The 19,285-nt window shown below is 42.2% G+C and overlaps 1 protein-coding gene across 6 annotated transcripts in view; it reads left to right on the forward strand.

Moving 5' to 3' along the window:
- THRB (thyroid hormone receptor beta) overlaps positions 1-19,285 on the forward strand; it is a 292,504-nt gene that overhangs the window by 254,787 nt on the left and 18,432 nt on the right. For all 6 annotated transcript variants that reach the window (XM_066584928.1, XM_066584927.1, XM_066584922.1 and 3 more), the window contains one exon: positions 17,150-17,250. In XM_066584928.1, coding sequence (XP_066441025.1) covers positions 17,150-17,250 — 101 coding nt within the window. The remainder of the gene's footprint in view (positions 1-17,149; positions 17,251-19,285) is intronic.

Here is a 19,285-nt window from a genome sequence, read left to right on the forward strand (position 1 = left end):
ACGGACACGTTCGCTCATCCCTAATAAATATCCCCTCTCTTTATGATGTATGCTAAAGGATGCTATTAATGTCTATGATCCAACACTAACTAACAGTATGGTTGGACTATAGACGTGGGTGATTTACGCTTCTCTGGACTGGGCCCGGCCGTCATGAGTTGGGAACCCTATCTTTATTTCTGGCATTATATACCAGCGTCCATCCCCTGGAGGTGTTTTAACCCTTTCCAATCCACTGTCTGACCTCTGAAGACATTATGATTTAAGGCTGTACAGCTCTGATGTTGGAAGACGTCCGTCGGGGTTCCCTTACTGTATATTGCCAGCCTCTCTGCTGTCGGAGCCTATCCAACGTGTCACCTCATGCAGTACTGGCTTTAGCCAGCATATAGCGCCATTGTATAACGGCAGAAAAAGACTAATCCCCTAGGAAAACCAAGATAGAAATTGAACTGGAAAAGGTTAATATAACAGTGCTTACACTATCTGCACACCGGAATTTGATGTATGAAGTCTCTACATAGCCTGCATAGCAAATACTTATGAATAGCATGTAGACCTGTATCACCTATCACCCGACTATGTAGCACTATGCCATCTAGTAGAAACACATATAAGAAAGGTCTCAGACCAACAAAGGGACTATTCTGTTATCCGGTTAGGTACTCACTAGTTTATAGGGAGACCTATTATATAGATGAGCCAGTAATACTGGACTTAAGGTGGTGGTGACATTGATATGTGTATGTCATTTTTTTGGAGCCATATTTTAAAGAATCAGATAAAAGCTTTATATTTTAGGGATCTGTCCTGTGAAAACTACATGCTCTCTGGTTTCAGAAGTCAACCAGAAAGGTCATGTAGTTCAAATTTTTTTATATGTTGTTAGGACCTAAGCCAATCGTAAGAAAGCTTTGAAAGACATGTGCGAGCTACGTAATGCCCCCAAAAAGCGAAATGCTCACATTGTTTTCACTTTTTGCTCAATATTTCGTAAAGTATGTGTCTGACAGAAAAAGTTATATATGACTTTTAAAGTAGATTAAATTTGCTCAAATTTGAGCCCCCCCCCCCCCCCCAGCTCTGTACGTCCAGTACTTTCCAAGATACAGCTCTTCAAAAATTGGGCATTTGTTCCAAAAAGTGAAGCCTTTTCCTTTTAGTCATGTATCTTGTCAAATATAGGGAAAAAAATACCCATCCAACGAGGACAGTCGTAGTTAATGAATTTGAAATATATTTGTTTCACTTTAATTTAGGCTCCGACCTGCACCCATATGGCCAATTGTTCTTTCAAAAATGGCATAGAAGCAAAAACCTGGAAAAATTGATTTAGGTTAAAATCAATTAAAACCGTTTCAGTTGTAATGTAATTTCAAGAAAGGAGGTATAAAATAGATAATGAATATTTACATATTAAAAAAAACATATCATTATAATTTCATCTGTTTTTATGGCCCTGGCTTTGAGAAATCTTCCTCTTGAGCAGGTGAAGGCTCCTCACGTCGCTCGGTAAACCTAGGGTAGTCTTCCTCATCATCGGAATCTTCACGTTGAAGAGATGGCACGTTTTGGCATGATTTGCCACCACAAAACTTACTAAGACCCGACTATCCCAGTCCAGCTTTGCGGTAGCTGCAACTGTTTTTGCATTTACAGAAAATCATGCGCAGTTGAAGCTCAGGAGCGGGATCTGTGGTGGCGGTGATGGAGGTAAACCCCTGATCATCGAGCTTCCACCCCCATTCTGTAGGACTTTTGTTAGCTCCCAACCACTTTTGAACTTGGTTTCTTACTATTGGCTTAGGTTCTAACTGGAGATGAGCGAGTATACTCGCTAAGGCTAACTACTCGAATGAGTAGTGCCTTAGCTGAGTATCCTCCCGCTCGTCTTTAAATATTCGGGGACGGGGAGCGTCGGGGGAGAGCGGGGAGGAACGGAGGGGAGATCCCTCTCTTCCTGTCTCCCCCCTGCTCACCGCTGCAACTCACCTGTCACCCGCGCCGGCCCCCGAATCTTTACAGATGAGCGGGAGGATACTCAGCTAAGGCACTACTCGCTCGAGTAGTTAGCCTTAGCGAGTATACTCGCTCATCTCTAGTTCTAACAACATATTAAAAAATATGAACTACTTGACCTCTTTCAGGCTCGAGCCCTTATTTTGTCTAATTTGACTGGACTATAAGAACGCAGAAAACTGACATACTGTATTTTCATAACACAAATAAGGCCATTTGTAGTGACATACATAATATGTGCAAGGAGAGCCAAGGTAACAAAAAGCTAGAGCTCTGGCACAACCTATGACAGGTAGAAAAGCTGAAGGTACCAGTGGTAGAAAAATTATCTAAACTTTTATTGGTGACCAGCAAATATGTGTTTCGAGGCTACGTTCCTCTTCATCAGACAGTTGGATAATAGATTCTGGTTATTTGATCAAGCTATTCTAATCCGAGAGAAAGTGAGAAGGTGCCAGTGGTGGCCAGCAGAAACCATTTGTAGACTTTAGTATCAGGTTTGAGCTAATCAATAAATTATATGTATTCTAAAATTCTGTAATTTGAAAAATGGAACTCATCCTGCAAAACAGCTACTTCAACCGAAAAATAATATAGCTCTTGCTATATAGTTAATGCAGCTAAGAAAAAAAATGCTTCGTCCTAAAGGCCCAAATTAGGCACGGCCTTAAAGGGGTTGTCTCGCGAAATCAAGTGGGGTTAAGTACTTCTGTATGGCCATATTAATGCACTTTGTAATATACATCGTGCATTAAATATGAGCCATACAGAAGTTATTTACTTACCTGCTCCGTTGCTAGCGTCCCCGTCGCCATGGTTCCGTCTAATTTCGGTGTCTTCTTGCTTTTTTAGACGCGCTTGCGCAGATGGATCTTCTCCCTTCGGCTCGGCAGCAGCGGCGTTCTGGCTCCGCCCCCTTGTACGTGTCATCGCGTAGCTCCACCCCCATCACGTGCCGATTCCAGCCAATCAGGAGGCTGGAACCGACACACGTCATGGGGCGGAGCTACACGATGACACGTACAAGGGGGCGGAGCCAAAACGCCGATGCTGCCGAGCCGAAGGGAGAAGATCCATCTGCGCAAGCGCGTCTAAAAAAGCAAGAAGACACGGAAATTAGACGGAACCATGGCGACGGGGACGCTAGCAACGGAGCAGGTAAGTAAATAACTTCTGTATGGCTCATATTTAATGCACGATGTATATTACAAAGTGCATTAATATGGCCATACAGAAGTACTTAACCCCACTTGATTTCGCGAGACAACCCCTTTAAGGGGTTAAAGCACTCCAGCTAAAAATGAAGGCTTGACTATGCACTTTTTTCCCTCTGAGTGGTAACTGCTGCTTTTCTCATGTAGGTTCCTTTTTCTTTGCTTCCTTTTTTATTTTTTAATAAAAAAAATGACTGTCAGCTGTATTCACTCTGGTGACATTAATGTCTGTTACCCAATCATCACCACGGCCTTCACGTCTATATCTGTATGCAGTCACAGCTGGCTTCTCTTCTGTTAGCTATTGTCACTGTGACAACCCTCACATTGTGCAAAGAATTGTTGTATTTTCTCAAACGTGTCAAAAGGCTGCAGTAAGTCGCCTCACCTTAAGCTATTTATTCACATGGGTGATATCACAAACTATTCACTGCGACGAAGATGGGGCGATCTATTATGTCATATTACTAGACAATAAATGACTATATACATTTCCCCTGTTATACAACACTCCAGCAGTAAGGTAAAATACATAATGATAGTTAATGAGAATTCAGAGAAATTTATCAACTAGTTATCAGATTTCATCAACTTTAAGAACTCTTTAGTGACCCCATACATGTATATCCGTAAACAATGTGAATAACAATTTTTTTTTATACTTGTACCCTAGTGAAAAATCACTGAAAAGCGGACATACTGACTAAAACAAAGATACAAGGGCAGGTATAAGCAACTGTTCCCATCAGCATGCAGAAGGCAAAATTTATTAGCGTGAGGCAGCAAAGGTCCAAATTACTGATAAATAACCACTCACAAAACACCTACTATGCACTAGTAATTATTAGAAAATTATAGTACCAGTGTTTCTGTTGGCGCAATACGCCACACAGCTGTGCTGCATGGTACATCCATTATGATCCCCACACATCACACACAGCTCTACTACATCCATCCTGACCCCAGACATCACACACAGCTCTACTACATGCATTCTGATTCACACACACAGCTGTGATACATTCATGCTGAGTTTCAGATATCACCAGCTCAGCAGACTCCTGGATACAGTGATCAGCCCCTGGTCATATGATCTCTGACTCCACCCACACAGGTGATCACATGAAGGTGACGTAATCACAGGTCCTGGTTGCTGCTGTCAGCTTATATAGTACTTTCTACCAAACTGCACAATGGCTCCTCCCACAGCAGTGACATCACCATAGGTCCTTCAGCCCACCGGATCTCTGTGGTGGCAGTAGGTTAGTGGTGTCTGTCAGAACCGCTGAGTTGTGTCTGAGATGATAACCGCTTACTTGTATTCTCATTTTGTGTTTTTTTATTCCCCTTCCAAGAGCCCTAACTTTTTTATTCTTCTGTCGGTCAGGCTCTGTGTTTTATATATGTTGTAGGACCTGCGATGACGTCACTAGCGGCGAAGCGATGACATCACCAGGGGCGGAGGATGAGAAGCACCCACATACATACATACATACATACATACATACATACATACATACGGTATTAGTGTATCTTGACACGACCGGAAGCTAAGGGTTTGACAGGAGTAATGCCCCTCTCACACCCCTAGCTCCCGATTGGGGCAAGAGACGAAGGTCCCTAAGTGCACACTGTACATTGCTTCTTGCCGGCTTTGGGTGAAAAGTAACCCTCACCGTAAGGCAGCAGGGCCAGCAAAAAGTAATGTACAGGCTGCACCCCTGACTGTCAGCGCTGGTGGACTGTGGTGCCTCCCTGCTGCAGGAAGGATGAGGGCAGATTCACAGATGGCGGCTGTGTTATGTTTCGGGGCCGGCTAGCTGCTGTGAGCATCCCGGGGCCTTTGTGCTTCCTTAAGGTGGCTGCCCAAAGTATACCTAGTGGGCATGTGTCACCGCCGCAGAAGAGCATCGTGCAGCGGTCCTGCGGCGCACTCCAATCGCTCCTCTGCTTCTGCACAGTGCGTCTGGCCGGCTCTCTCATTGCCTTCCCCCCGCCGCGGAGCCCTGCCTGCTGCTGCAGTTATCATGAAGGCACATGCTGGGGTCCGCTACTGCCCTTCAGAAGGCGACTACTGGTACAATGTTGCAGCGCTCACCATGGTGCTTCGCTCCAGTGACGCACTAGGATCCCTGCTGTACTGCTGCTGCACTGTGCGTCCGCCCAGGTATGACAGTGCCTTCCCCCGCTGCGGTGCCGTCTCTGCAGCCACAGCCATCAATAAGTAACATGGGGGCATGGGGGGAGGTGGGGGGGCCTGCTGGTCTGCAGGAGAAGGCACTTCACACCTCCGTCGCCTCACTGCTTAGTAGCCTGCCCCAGCTGCGGCCGATACTCTATACCTTTTCCACACACTTCTGCCTTGTCATCTGTCCAGCCAATCATCTACAGGGGGCGTCACCCCCCCCCCCCCCTCACTCTTGACTCCAGCAGGACTTCCTGGTGGCGTCAAGAAACACTAATACCCATGCATACATACATACAGTGTACAAGTGGTCATTAGTAGCTTAATTAGGATGTCTGCACACGACAGAGCTGGATTCCGCATGCCAAATCCATCTCTGGCAGCAGCGGCGACTGCGTGTACCTGCTCCGTCGCCATCTTTTCAGTACTCCGGATGGACTCGGCAGCTTGCCGTCGCACATGGGCAGTACAGATTTTTTTTCAAAGATTTTCTTCCCTGCGCTGTCGCTAGGCGATGACGCGGAATCTGTAACCTGTCTGCAATGTTCATTGCGGACAAACCACAGGACAGACAGCTTTCATTGACTTCAATGAAAGCCGTCCATGTGTAGCCTGCATGAAAATGGAGCATGCTGCTATTTTTCCTCTGCGGGCGAATTTCCGATTGCGTGTAGAAAGCAGCGGATCTCCATAGAAAGTAACAGGCAGTATTTGCTGCGGATTCGTGGTGTGGACGCCAACCGCAGATTCCACAGCAGATATCTGCCCGTGTGCAGGCAGCCTTAGGGGGATAGCTGCTTAGTATTATACTCGCACGTAGGGTACCAGTCACGCAGGTGCTTGTAGTGCAGCATGCAGGCTTGTAGCCTGTTAGTTACACCCATACTATTACACCAGATGAGCTGGCCCACAATCTAAGCACCCCCGCCCCAATGCATAGTAGGTGTGTGAGTGTTTATCAGTATATTTTACCTGTGCTGCCTCCCCATAACGTATTTTGCCTTCTGCACACTGTTGGGAATTGATCTTTGTACCCGCCCATGTGCATTTGTATCAGTGTTTTTTTTTCGTATGGATTTCATCCTTTTTCAGTGAATCGTTTATACCCTAGTGGAAGTAATCTGAATTCAGATTCTGAATTTAACTTCTATGAAATAAGAAATACAGTGCTATGCAAAAACTTTAGGCACATAGGGAAAAAAATCTGCAAAGTAAGAGTGCTTTCAAAAATAAAAGTGGTAATAGTTTAGTTTATTTTTGTCAAAACAAAAGAGAAATCTAAATGAAATCAATATTTAGTGTGGCCACCCTTCTGCCTTCAAAGCAGCATCAGTTCTTCTAGGTACACTTGCACACAGTTTTTGAAGGACCTCAGAAGGGACGTTGTTCCATACATGTTGAAGAACTAACCATGAATCTTTTGTAGATGTAGGTTTGCTCAAATCCTTCTGTCTCTTCATGTAATCCCAGACAGACTCAATTATGTTGAAATCAAAATTCTGTGGAACCAAATCATCACTTTGAGGACTCCTTGTTCTTCTTTATGCTGAGGATAGTTCTTAATGACATTGGCTGGATGTTTGGGGGTTGTTATCCTACTGAAGAATCAATTTTGAGCTAATCGGACGCCTGGCTGAGGGTATTGCATGATTAAAAAGTATCTACCTGTTTCTCTCAGCATTGAGGACACCAGTAATCCTGACCAAATCCCCAACTCAGTTTGCTGAAATGCAGCACCAAACTTGCAGAGAACCTTCACCATGCTTCACTGCTGCCTGAAGACACTCGTTATTGTACTGCTCTCCACCATGCTTTACTGCTACCTGCAGATACTCATTATTGTACTGTTTTCTCCCATGCTTCACTGTTACTCGCAGACACTCATTTTTGTACCGCTCTCCCCCATGCTTCACTCTTACCTGCAGACATTCATTATTGTACTGCTCTCCTTCATGCTTCACTGCTGCCTGCAGACACTTATTATTGTACCTCTCTCCATCATGCTTCACTGCTGCCTGCAGACACTCATTATTGTACTGCTCTCCATCATGCTTCACTGCTGCTACTCAGGATTGTACTGCTCGTCACCATGCTTCACTACTGCCTGCAGACCCTTATTGTACCGATCTCCATCATGCTTCACTACTGCCTGAAGACACTTATTATTGTACCGCCCTCCACCATGCTTCACTGCTGCCTGCAGACACTCATTATTGTATCGACCTCCACCATGCTTCACTGCTGCCTGCAGACACTCATTATTGTACCACCCTCCACCATGCTTCACTGCTGCCTGCAGACACTCATTATTGTACCGCCCTCCACCATGCTTCACTGCTGCCTGTAGACACTCATTGTACCACTCTCCACCATGCTTCACTGCTGCCTGCAGACACTCATTATTGTACCGCACTACACCATGCTTCACTGTTACCCGCAGACACTTATTATTGTACCGCTCTCCACCAGATATTTTGCGCTGTCTGTGAAGCCAGCCTAAGGCCACTCTCACACAATCATTTGTAAAAACGCAAGCGTTTTACAGCATTGAGAACAGCGTTTTGTGAGCGTTTGCCTGCAAAGCAAGCTGATGACGTCACCATTACCATGATGTCACTAAACGCTGTAGAAACACCCATGTGAGAGAGACCTTAAGAAACTAATCAGACATACCATAAAAACCACTATAAAACGGCAACACAGGTCATACAGGAAATTGCCGTTTTTTTGTAGTCTTTTCAAAGGTCCTTTAACACGGAATGAGTATCATTAAAAAAAATCGTTCAAACACATGGAAATGAATGATATAATCGTTAAATCGTTTGCTTTTTGTTCATTGTATGCAGGCATAAATATCAGTTAGCTTGTTCACTTATCGTTCGGTTTAAATACCAGTGGTTCAGTCGTTATTAGTCACTTATACAGCGAATGTGAACGACTGTACAATGTCTCCCTTGAACGAGCCAACGATGTATCTGCTGTATAAACAGACTGCCCAAGTGAACTCTGACATCATTCACTCATTCAAACAAGAAATTGGCTTGTCTAAACTGACCCTAATAACTTGTACAATAATAAATAGAAAATGGATCTAATGTATCACAATGCAGAGGTCTGTGTGTAGTACCAGCCTTAAGGCCCATTTAGACACAACAATTATCGCTCAAAAGATGTCTTTTGAGCGATAATCCTTGTATCATTTACATCGCAAGAGTATCGCTCAAATGTTGAGCAATCAACTTTTGCTCCATAGGATGCAGAGACTAAGTGGGGGGGGCGCTTGTTCTCTGCATCCAGCTGTTCCCCGCTCCGAGTGCCTGGCTGTCATACAGCAGAGCGCTGCCAGCGGATGATGCAGAAGACAAGTGGGGTGTCCCCGCTTGCTTTCTGCATCCAGCTGTTACCCGCTCCAAGCACCCGGCTGTTATACAGCTGAGCGCTTCCAGCGGAGGATATAGAAGACAAGCTGGGTGGCCCCACTTGTCTTCTGCATCCAGCTGTTTTCTGCACGGAGCGCCCGGCTGTTATACAGCCGAGCGCTCCATGCGGGGTATGGTGAATGCAGCTGGACAGATCTCAAACCAATCGAGCATCTGTAGGATGTGCTAGAAAAAAGTTTGATGCATAGAGGTCCCACTTCACAACTTACAGAACTTAGAAGGTCTGCTGCTAAAGTCTTGGTGCCAAAAACCACAGTATACCTACAGAGGTCTTGTAGAGTCCATTCCATGATGGCTCAGATCTGGTTTGGTGGCACAAAGGGGACCTACAGTGTTAGGTAGGTTGTTTTAACATTATAGCTGATTGACTGACATTAGACAAGGTGATGTTTCAGCACAAGATGAGTAAGACTAGATCAGGTCCGAATCGTTGACAGATTGCATGTTACCAGTATCCCATCCCCAACCTTTGCGTATAAATTTCATAGTTCAGTTGACTGCAAAATTGGCATGCCATCAGGACAAAGGTGAGATTTGTGCTGCTAGGACTATTGTCACCACGTAGTAACTTCCATTACCAGTAAATTCTTAGAAGCTTTAAGAAGACATAACCCCCTATGCAGAACCATTAGCAGTTCATGGTAATCCACCTTGTGTTTGGGACAATCCTTTATATTCAAGTATTATGTAAACTGGTACTTTTTGGTGACAGAATGTTATTTTTCATGCGTCTGTGTACATGTGCTGCAAAATTCTGTAAGATTAGGTGCACAAAAGTGTTTTATTCAAAGAACGACCCAGTAATTTCACAATATTTGTGTTCAGGACAATGCTATCTCACATGAGTCAATACGGACTACCTTGGTTCTTGTTGAGCTCCGAGTCATCCCAGAAGATGCTAAAAGTGGCCACCGCCGACCTCCAAGCACTTCTGAAATTACTACAGTTCTCCACAAATTACAGTGTTGCCCTTTGAGCGCAAAACCCTGTATAATACACGTAAACATTCATTGCTAATAGTAACCATAATATTGTATAACCTTTATCAGTAAATTTTCCTTTATGACTTTGTGAAACCCATACATATGCTTGATGGGTTAATAAAGAACTAAGTCAGTCCATGAACGGCAATCAATACCTGCCATCATGCAGAAGGTTGTTCTTCGCCACTCTGTTAATGCCGTAACACCAAATCAATAGAACTGATTGTGGATTATGTTGTTACAACGTTCACCTTTCAGATTCTGGTACGGGTCATCTATGTGCTTCCTATTTAGTTTCTTAAAGGATAGAGTTAAAAACTTCAGCCTATTGATTTTAGGATTTCACACAGCCCTCTGACTCACTTAGGCTTTGCTTTTTAAGTTGTCAATTGTATGTCACACTGACGGGTCTTGAATATGACTACTCAAAGTTATTGCCCAAACTTAAACAAAGTCAGGATTGTCGTCTGCCCGCCTTGTGTTGTGTCTCTTAATACCTTCTGCTACCTGTCTGTGAAGCCATCTTCCTAGGATTTAGCAGGGGCTCATAGATTAGGACCTTAAACTGCCATAAATCTCTTTTCCAACATGTTTGACGTTTCGGTAGCATCCTAGATATAAATAGGATCTTAGCACACAAGGTGCTGCTCCAAATCGTACCAGGGTGCTTAGCTTTGAGGCAGACTACAGTCTACTACTGTATATTCATCCTTTTCTCCCCTCGTTCCATGTGTATGCATGCATGTGTGTATGTGTGTGTGTGCTGCATACGTAAAGTAGAAGCTCACCCCGGATATCAAAATGAACTACTGCATTCAGGAAATGTACGAAATGCCCCAGTGTGCTTCTAACACCTTCTGTATGCAGCCCCCTGATTACTGCACTTATATAGAAGATAGTGAGAACTACAGTTCTTGTGAGGCTTATGTCCTACACAACAATAATATATATATGGATCAGGCCTGGGCGGTGAATCAGGCTTATACCTCTAGTTACCCTGGAAACATGTTTAAAAGCGAGTACTCAGAAATGGACCTGGCCCTGAATTCATACAACCAACCTGAGTATTTCTCTGAGGAAAAAGCAACTTTTTCACAGGGGCAATCATCTCCGATGTTCTCACAGAAAAAAGGTAGGGACGGTTTTGTCTTTCCATCTTCCTAATGAGTGATTTTGCATGTCTGCTCACCTGCATGCTTGCATCCAATGCTGGAGTTGGCTTTGATTTTTTTTTTTTTAAGTTAAATAGATTTGATTTAACACATATCCATCCTTAAGAGCCCGTCTGTAATCAACCGAAAGCCGTATTCCAGGTTGCTAGGAGATTAAAATGTTTTTATTTCTCCGCTCGAGAGAATTTTTTTTATTTTTTTTATTTTAATGCAATTTCAGTTTTATGCTATTCTTCATTGAGCATAGACCAAATAAAAAATTGGGGTGTCGCGATAATCTCTGTTTGATGAGTGCTATACGGGGGCACTGTGCTCGTTGAATTCCGTCACCCGGACAGAAGAGGAAATGAATGGCAGCAGTAGCGTCTTTGTGCAATTAACCTCTACATTTCATTTGCATATTACTGATACATTTACAGCACAGAATGCAATTGTATATGGACAGGACTGCAGGTACAGTAATGACTGGAAGCTGCTCAGTCTTACGTTGTATGGAATTACTAGGGGTTTTGTACCTGATACAATTGTGATGTTTTTTGGACACTTTATAAATAATGATTCTGTATCTTACTGCTTTTTTCTCTTGATACATTTAGCACATTTATTGCTGCTGAATGACTTTGCATTTCTGTATTCTGATAGATTCCATACTTGTGCATCCAGGTGTAACTGGAGTGTTACTCTTACAAAGAGCTATCCTAGTAATGTGTGGGTTTAGGGCAATTACTAAATATGCTATCTAATACGTAATAATATCTAATGTGTATTTAAAGCAAACATATACCCTTCTATCCAACCTTTATTGCCATAAACTCCCTTTTCCGTGTCATTCCCAGTGATTCATAGCTTTATGTAGTGCTGTAGAGGTTCGTACAATGTCCCTGTGGCATGACAATTGTATTTTCAGCATTCTGTGACTGTGTGATAATTTACCTATTATGTAGCATCTGATTCTTCGTCTGCTCTCAAATTATCTTTTGTTGCTTTGTGTTTTATATTTTTTTAAATCAATGAAGTGTACTGAGATTGCAGTCAAAATAAATCTCCTAACATTAGACTGCCTGCCTCAATCATTACAGAATGTAATATGCCACAGGTGTGGGGACGGAGCAGTGAGACTGCATAATGTGACAACTGGCGTACAAAATAATTGTGCTTGTGCTAGTTTGACTAAGTTGGAGCACACAGGGATAGTAGAGAAGAATTTGTCATTTACCTCATCTCATTGTACACAGCCATTTGACAGTGTATATGTCCGTGTTGATGGACTGTTTATGTAGCACACTATTGTATGGATAGAGCCTGTCATGTCTTCTTTGTCTAAATATATATTTAGTGTTAAATCAACATTATTGAATTTCCCACAAGAAGCAATTAATCCAGCGGTGAGGACAGAAGGCTGCTGAAAGGACTTGCTTCTTCTTATTGATCAACATTGATTTGGCTTTAATGAAGACTCTGTAACAACTCATTAACACACAAGAGAACAGGTGTCCCCTTCCTACTGTGTCTGGGGTGCATCAGAGCAGTGGAAATGGATACATTGTGAATACATTGCCTGGGGCAGGACAATGGTTTGAATGAAAAAACTGCATAACATCCACAAAGTGTTTTTATCTATCTATCTATCTATCTATCTATCTATCTATCTATCTATCTATCCTTCCTTTTATATCTATCTATCTTTCTATATCTATCTATTTATCACATATCTATCTATCCTTCTATCTATCCTTCTATATCTATCTCTATCCTTCTATATCTATCTATCTATCCTTCTATATCTATCCTATCTATCCTATCTATCCTATCTATCCTATCTATCTTTCTATCCTATCTATCCTATCTATCTATCTATCCTTCTATATCTATCCTATCTATCCTTCTCTATCTATCCTATCTATCCTTCTCTATCTATCCTATCTATCCTTCTATATCTATCTATCCTATCTATCTCTATTTGTCCATCTATCCTGTCTGTCTGTCTGTCATGAATATAGATATGATAAAGATGTTCAAGCGAGAAGAGTTACAATTTTTTATATTCAAATATTATGTAAACTGATACTTGTTATCTTTTTGGGGATAGAATGTTACTTTTCATGCGTCAGTGTACACATGCTGCAAAATACTGTAAGATTAGGTGCACAAAGTGTTTTGCTCAAGTACAACCCCGTAATTTCGCAATATTTGTGTTTGGGACAATGCCATCTCACAAGAGTGAATACGGAATACCTTGGTTTTTGGTGAACTCATTGGTGAGTCATCACAGAAGATGCTGGAAGTGGCCACCGCCGACCTCCAAGCACTTCTGAAATTAGTACAGTTCTACACAAATTACAGGCCGGGTTGCGCTTCGAGTGAACCCAGTATAAGGAAACATTCAATGCTAATAGTACCAATATTGGTTCATATGCCGCACTGCTATAATGTTGTACCAAAAAAAGGAGTAAAAGCACAATGCAAATTCAGTTATAAATAATTAGTACAGCTAAATATTGTTCCATTGTTTATCTGCTTAGAGACTGCAGCTTTTGTACCATATACAATCTAATGTACAAATTAGTAGAGTTACATAGTTTGTAGTTCTTTACATATTACTGCATTAGTATAGTAGGCTTTGGCCCATTCACCCCCGCCGCATTGTAGACTGTCTAGCGTTTCCGGTGCCGATTCGGCACGAAATCCCGGACAAAATGGCACAGAAAATGCTGGTTGGAAGATGGACAATACCCATTGTAGTCTGTTGGGTTTGTTTGGCACCATTCAGGTCCAGCATGTCCTGGATGTGAGGACAGAGCTGAATAACGGAAATAATAATAATCTTTATTTGTATAGCGCCAACATATTCTCCAGCGCTTACATAGACAGGGGGGATACAGAAAGACAAAAGTACAAAAATTACAGAACCACGGTTACATAGTAATCAGTTGGTGGAAACAATAGGGGTGCGGGTCCTGCTCCAGTGAGCTTACATACTACAAGTAATGGGGGGATACAGAAGGTAAAGGGGCTGGAGATGTGCACGGTATGGCGAGGTGGAGATGTGCACTGTATGGCGAGATGGAGAGTGAGGGAAATAGACCGGAACTGCAGGCATCTAAACTGCAGTGACATTACTATGTAATCATGCTTCAAAAAAAAATAGACTACTAACACATGTATCTATAAGGTTTGCTTTACACCAACTATTGGTTTTCAAATATTAAGTAGCATCTTATTATTTTAATATCCATTTTGGGAACGAGGGTTCATTCATACAGGCCTATGCAATTTTGGTCCTTAAAAGAAAAAAAAAAAAAATATTGCACTGTGTGTATGTTGATTGCATTATTGTTTGCGTATATGTGTTTATTTCCACACATGTGTGCCAGTCACGTGTGATCCGTTTTTCATATGTGCAAAAAAAAAATGCAAGAAGGCCCAACTGATGTCACTTTTTTTCCGTAGCAACATGTGTAACAAATGTAGGTCACACGCATGTAACATTGTTTGCTGCAGTTTTTTATGCTCCCATAGACTTTTATGGATGATTATGGTCCATGAATACAGACCAGATTAGGATAAGCTGTCATTTTATATTTTTTTTTAATGCAGAACATCGGTCCACATAAAAAACATGCTTATGAATCGCTCTATTTACTTAAATGGGTCCATGTGCTGCAGTCCATGTTGAGTCCGTTAGGACTTACTTACACATCCATATGAGAGTTGCTCCTGAGATTCTTGGGCACAACGCACTTTAGCCGAGCCTCACAGTCAACATTGCTTGACCTTCTTTTACCGATGATGCAGACAAGAATAGGATATGCTGCAATTTTTTAACATGGACTGTAAAAAAAAATGTAATGTGTGTAAAATCCCATTGAAATCAATTGGGCCCTTGTACTGTCCATGTGCAGCCCATTACAAACACAGACTGTACATGGCCGAAAAATACAAATGTGTATAAACCCTTAAAAACACAGAGCACACATGGACAGGAGAGACGCCCCTGTGAATGGGCCCTAAGGGTTGAAGGGGAGGGCTGACTTACTTTTGTTAGAAGTTCAGTGTCCTTTTCATTAAATGTGAATTTTAAATGTAGTTTTTGAGCATACGTTTTTGTAATACTTGACATTTCTGCAGCGGCCACTCTGAGCTGATTTTTCTTTGATACTTTTAAGAAAAGTTGCTATTTTCTCTTTTAAAACAAACATTTGTTTTTTATACATATTGTGGAGTAAATTGAATATTTAAGCAATAAAATTGGCAGAAACCAATTTGTAACGCCTTATTTGTATGTAATCTGACTGGAATTACTAATTTCACTGATGCTTAAAGAAAACTGGCATCTTAAAGGGATTCTTCAAGTTATTGAACAACTTGGCTAAGTGGAGGGAAGTGAGAAAACAATAACTAAAGAAGCATTACTTACCTGTTAAATCTTGAGCTGCTCTTGTACCACCATTGGTTTCTTTCCACCGCTCTTTGATTTCCATGGCTGCAGTGTTGACACAACTGTATACTCATGTGACTGCCGTAGCCAATCACTGGCCTTGGTGGTGTATGACACAAGACCATCAAGGCCAATGATTGGCTGCACCAGTAATGCAGGTATATAAGCAAAAACCATGATGTAAGACCAGAGCTACAACACTGGAGCGGCTCCGGATTTAACTGGTAAGTAATGCTTCTTTTATTATTTTCCTCACGTTTTTCTCACTTCAGCCTAGTTCTTCAACAATCATAGAACCCGTTTAAGGACATGGTACACTGCATTGATACTTGGGATCATTTTGATGAAAATTTTAGGGTTACGCAAGTGCAGAATAAACATTTAATGGTTTTAATAAACAAATAATCCTAGACTATGTTCCTCTTTAATCTGAACCTCCCACTCCCATCTCCAAGCTGCACCTCTTCTCTGAAATGCACTACAGCAGACAATTGGGTTAATCTGTAAAGCCCATAGTTTTAAGCATGCCCTAAAAACACATGTTTTTAGTGAGGCCTCCCATATTCCCTAAGGTAACTCTGCTCCATTTACATCATTTCTGTATTCCCATTTGGAAACCAGCCCCCCTTATCCCACTGCACCCCACATACACCCTAATGTACTTTATATCTGTATAGACACGGATATCAACTGGTGACTAGTTTACACCTCAATCCTATTTTTCACATAGTCTATTGGTTTTATACTGTATATAATGTCTTGTTTCAGCAGAAGTGTGTCTCGGCCTGAGCGCAGGTTTTCTGACCCAAACTCTCCGCATCATGCACTCATATGAGTTCGGGTCAGGATACCCACAGTCAAGCCGGGACGCACTTCTGAAATCCGTACATAAAACACAAGTAACATAAAGCAGTGTGGTTGGCCCCTAAAGCAGCATCCAGTATGGTAAGCCGATATTCAACACAATGAACCTCCATACACTATGGGGCAGTCCATGAGGCATTACGCTCAAATTGTCTAATTGTGTTGGAATCATGATTCAAAAAGAGGACGATAAGATGTTATGGCAAAAATGTGATCTTGTAGATACCTGAACCATGGTGTAATTAAATGGTTTATATACTATATATCTTATATATAGTACTAAGTTGTATAGATTTTGTAATGAGACAATAGGAGAAACATTACTGCTTTATTTCCTGCTGCAATCTAAATCTGATGACTTTCACAGCTGACTGTTTGAACTTTCTCTAAAAATAAGGTTAATAGTCTAGCGCAAAGCGGGAGATAATGGAGTTAATTAGAGATGAGCGAGCATACCCGCTAAGGACAATTACTTGATCGAGCATTGTCCTTAGCGAGTACCTGCCCGCTTGAGAGAAAATGTTCGGCTGCCGGCGCGGGCGACAGGTGAGTTGCGGCCATGAGCAGGGGGGAGCCGGGGGGAGAGAGAGATCTCCCCGCCGCCGCTTGCCCCCAGCAGCAGAATCTTTGCTCCCAAGTGGGCAGGTACTCGCTAAGGGCAATGCTCGATCGAGTAATTGTCCTTAGCGAGTATGCTCACTCATCTCTAGAGTTAATTTCAATCATGTAAGCTGTTTTTATAAATGCTCTTACCTGGTACTAAACGTTAGCTATGTGTCATTGAGCACGGTGGAATTTAGCTGAAATGATGAACCACTATTATTTATTATTTAGGGTACATACCCAGCTACTTGGATAAGGATGAACTGTGTGTGGTGTGTGGAGACAAGGCTACAGGATATCATTACAGATGCATCACCTGTGAAGGCTGCAAGGTAAGTGAAGACAAATCAAAATAGATAGATGTTGGAGAGATAGATAGATACGACATAGGTAGATATGATGCGAGATAGATACGACGCGAGGGGAATGGATACAACATGAGATAGATACGACACGAGGGAGATAGATACTACACGAGATAGATACGACACGAGGGAGATAGATACTACACGAGATAGATACGACACGAGGGAGATAGATACTACACGAGATAGATACGACGCGAGGGGGGATGGATACGACGCGAGGGGGGATGGATACGACGCGAGGGGAATGGATACGACGCGAGGGGAATGGATACAACATGAGATAGATACGACACGAGGGAGATAGATACTACACGAGATAGATGCGACACGAGGGAGATAGATACTACACGAGATAGATACGACACGAGGGAGATAGATACTACACGAGATAGATACGACACGAGGGAGATAGATACTACACGAGATAGATACGACGCGAGGGGGGATGGATAAGACGCGAGGGGAATGGATACGACGCGAGGGGAATGGATACAACACGAGATAGATACGACGCGAGGGGTGATGGATCGAACTGCACAGTACTAGTCAGAAGTTTGGTTCTCTTGATTCAGAGACATTTCTGTCTAAGGGCCTATGACTTAAATGTTTGAAATTCTTTTCAGCTATATTGATGGAAAAACAAAACTGTTATAGCAGTCAGAAGATGGCAGCGGAAAATAACTTTATTTAAAGATATTTTAGTTTTTAAAAGTAGTACAGTAAAAAAATATATATAATATAAAAATAAATATTGGTATTTGTATAGCGCCAACTTATTCCGCAGCGCTTTCAGGTAATTTATTTATTACCCCCCACCAAGCTGGGTACTCATTTTACCGACCTCAGAAGGATGGAAGGCTGAGTCAACCTTGACCTGGCTACCTGAACCAAGCGGGGATTGAACTTGTAACCTTCAGGTCGTAGGTGAGAGCTTACACTCTGCACCACACGAGGCTATATCGTCCTGATTGTACTGACTCGCAAAATAAAAAATGCCTCACCACTTGCTAATCAATTTTTACCAAGTATGGAAATGTCCCATATATGGATACGTGCCAGGGCTCAGAAGTGAAGGAGTACAGATGGTGCCAAAATAATGTTCGGCCACCATGTCTCATTTACAGAGTGCCTAGGAGTTCTGTACATTGGAACCCACCAAAAGGGAGCTCCGTTTTAGAAACTATAGTCCTCAGGGAATTCATCAAGTAGTGTAGTACGCGTTTTCACCCCACAGATGTTTCATGGAATTGAAAGGAAAATGCAAAATTACAATTTTTGTTCCAATATTACATAGGATTTTTTCATTTTTAAAATGGACAACAGGAAGAGAACGCATCCCACAATTGGCTGCACAACTTATGTTGGGTGTGGAAATGTTCTGTATGTAAACTGCTCTTTGGGTACGCAGCAGGACTCAGGAAGGAAGGAGAGCTGTTTCTCACACAGATTTTGGGGAATAGTTTTTTCAGTGCCATGTTGCATTTTGAAAGTCCCTGAGATGGCAGAAAAGTGGAAACCTCCTAGAAGTGACACCATTTTGGAAGCTACACCCGCAAAGACTTCAGATAGGGGTGTAGTGAGAATTTGATCCCTCATTTGTTATCCATACAAATGCCCAGAAGAGGGACAACGTGAATATTGATAGATAGATATGTAATATATTATATTATATTGCAATAATATGCCGATATGTTATGTCCAACTTGTACCAATGGAGACACGCAATAACAGAGGATGGACATTCTCCTTCACGTTTTTCTGATAGAAGAATTCATGGTTCCATCAATTGTGACTAACCATCCAGGTCCTGCAGAAGTAAAGCAGCACACTAGCAGCTCCACATTTGACTATTGGTATGATGTTCTTGTAGTGGAATGTGCAGCTAGCTTTACACCAGATGTGACAGGACCCACATCTTCCAAAAAGTACCACTTGAGAATATTATCCAAAATGTCTTAGGGGTCTTTAAGGCCGCATTCACATAGCCAAGTGCGAATTG

The sequence above is a fragment of the Eleutherodactylus coqui genome, chromosome 12, assembly GCF_035609145.1.
Source record: "Eleutherodactylus coqui strain aEleCoq1 chromosome 12, aEleCoq1.hap1, whole genome shotgun sequence".
NCBI lineage: Eukaryota > Metazoa > Chordata > Amphibia > Anura > Eleutherodactylidae > Eleutherodactylus > Eleutherodactylus coqui.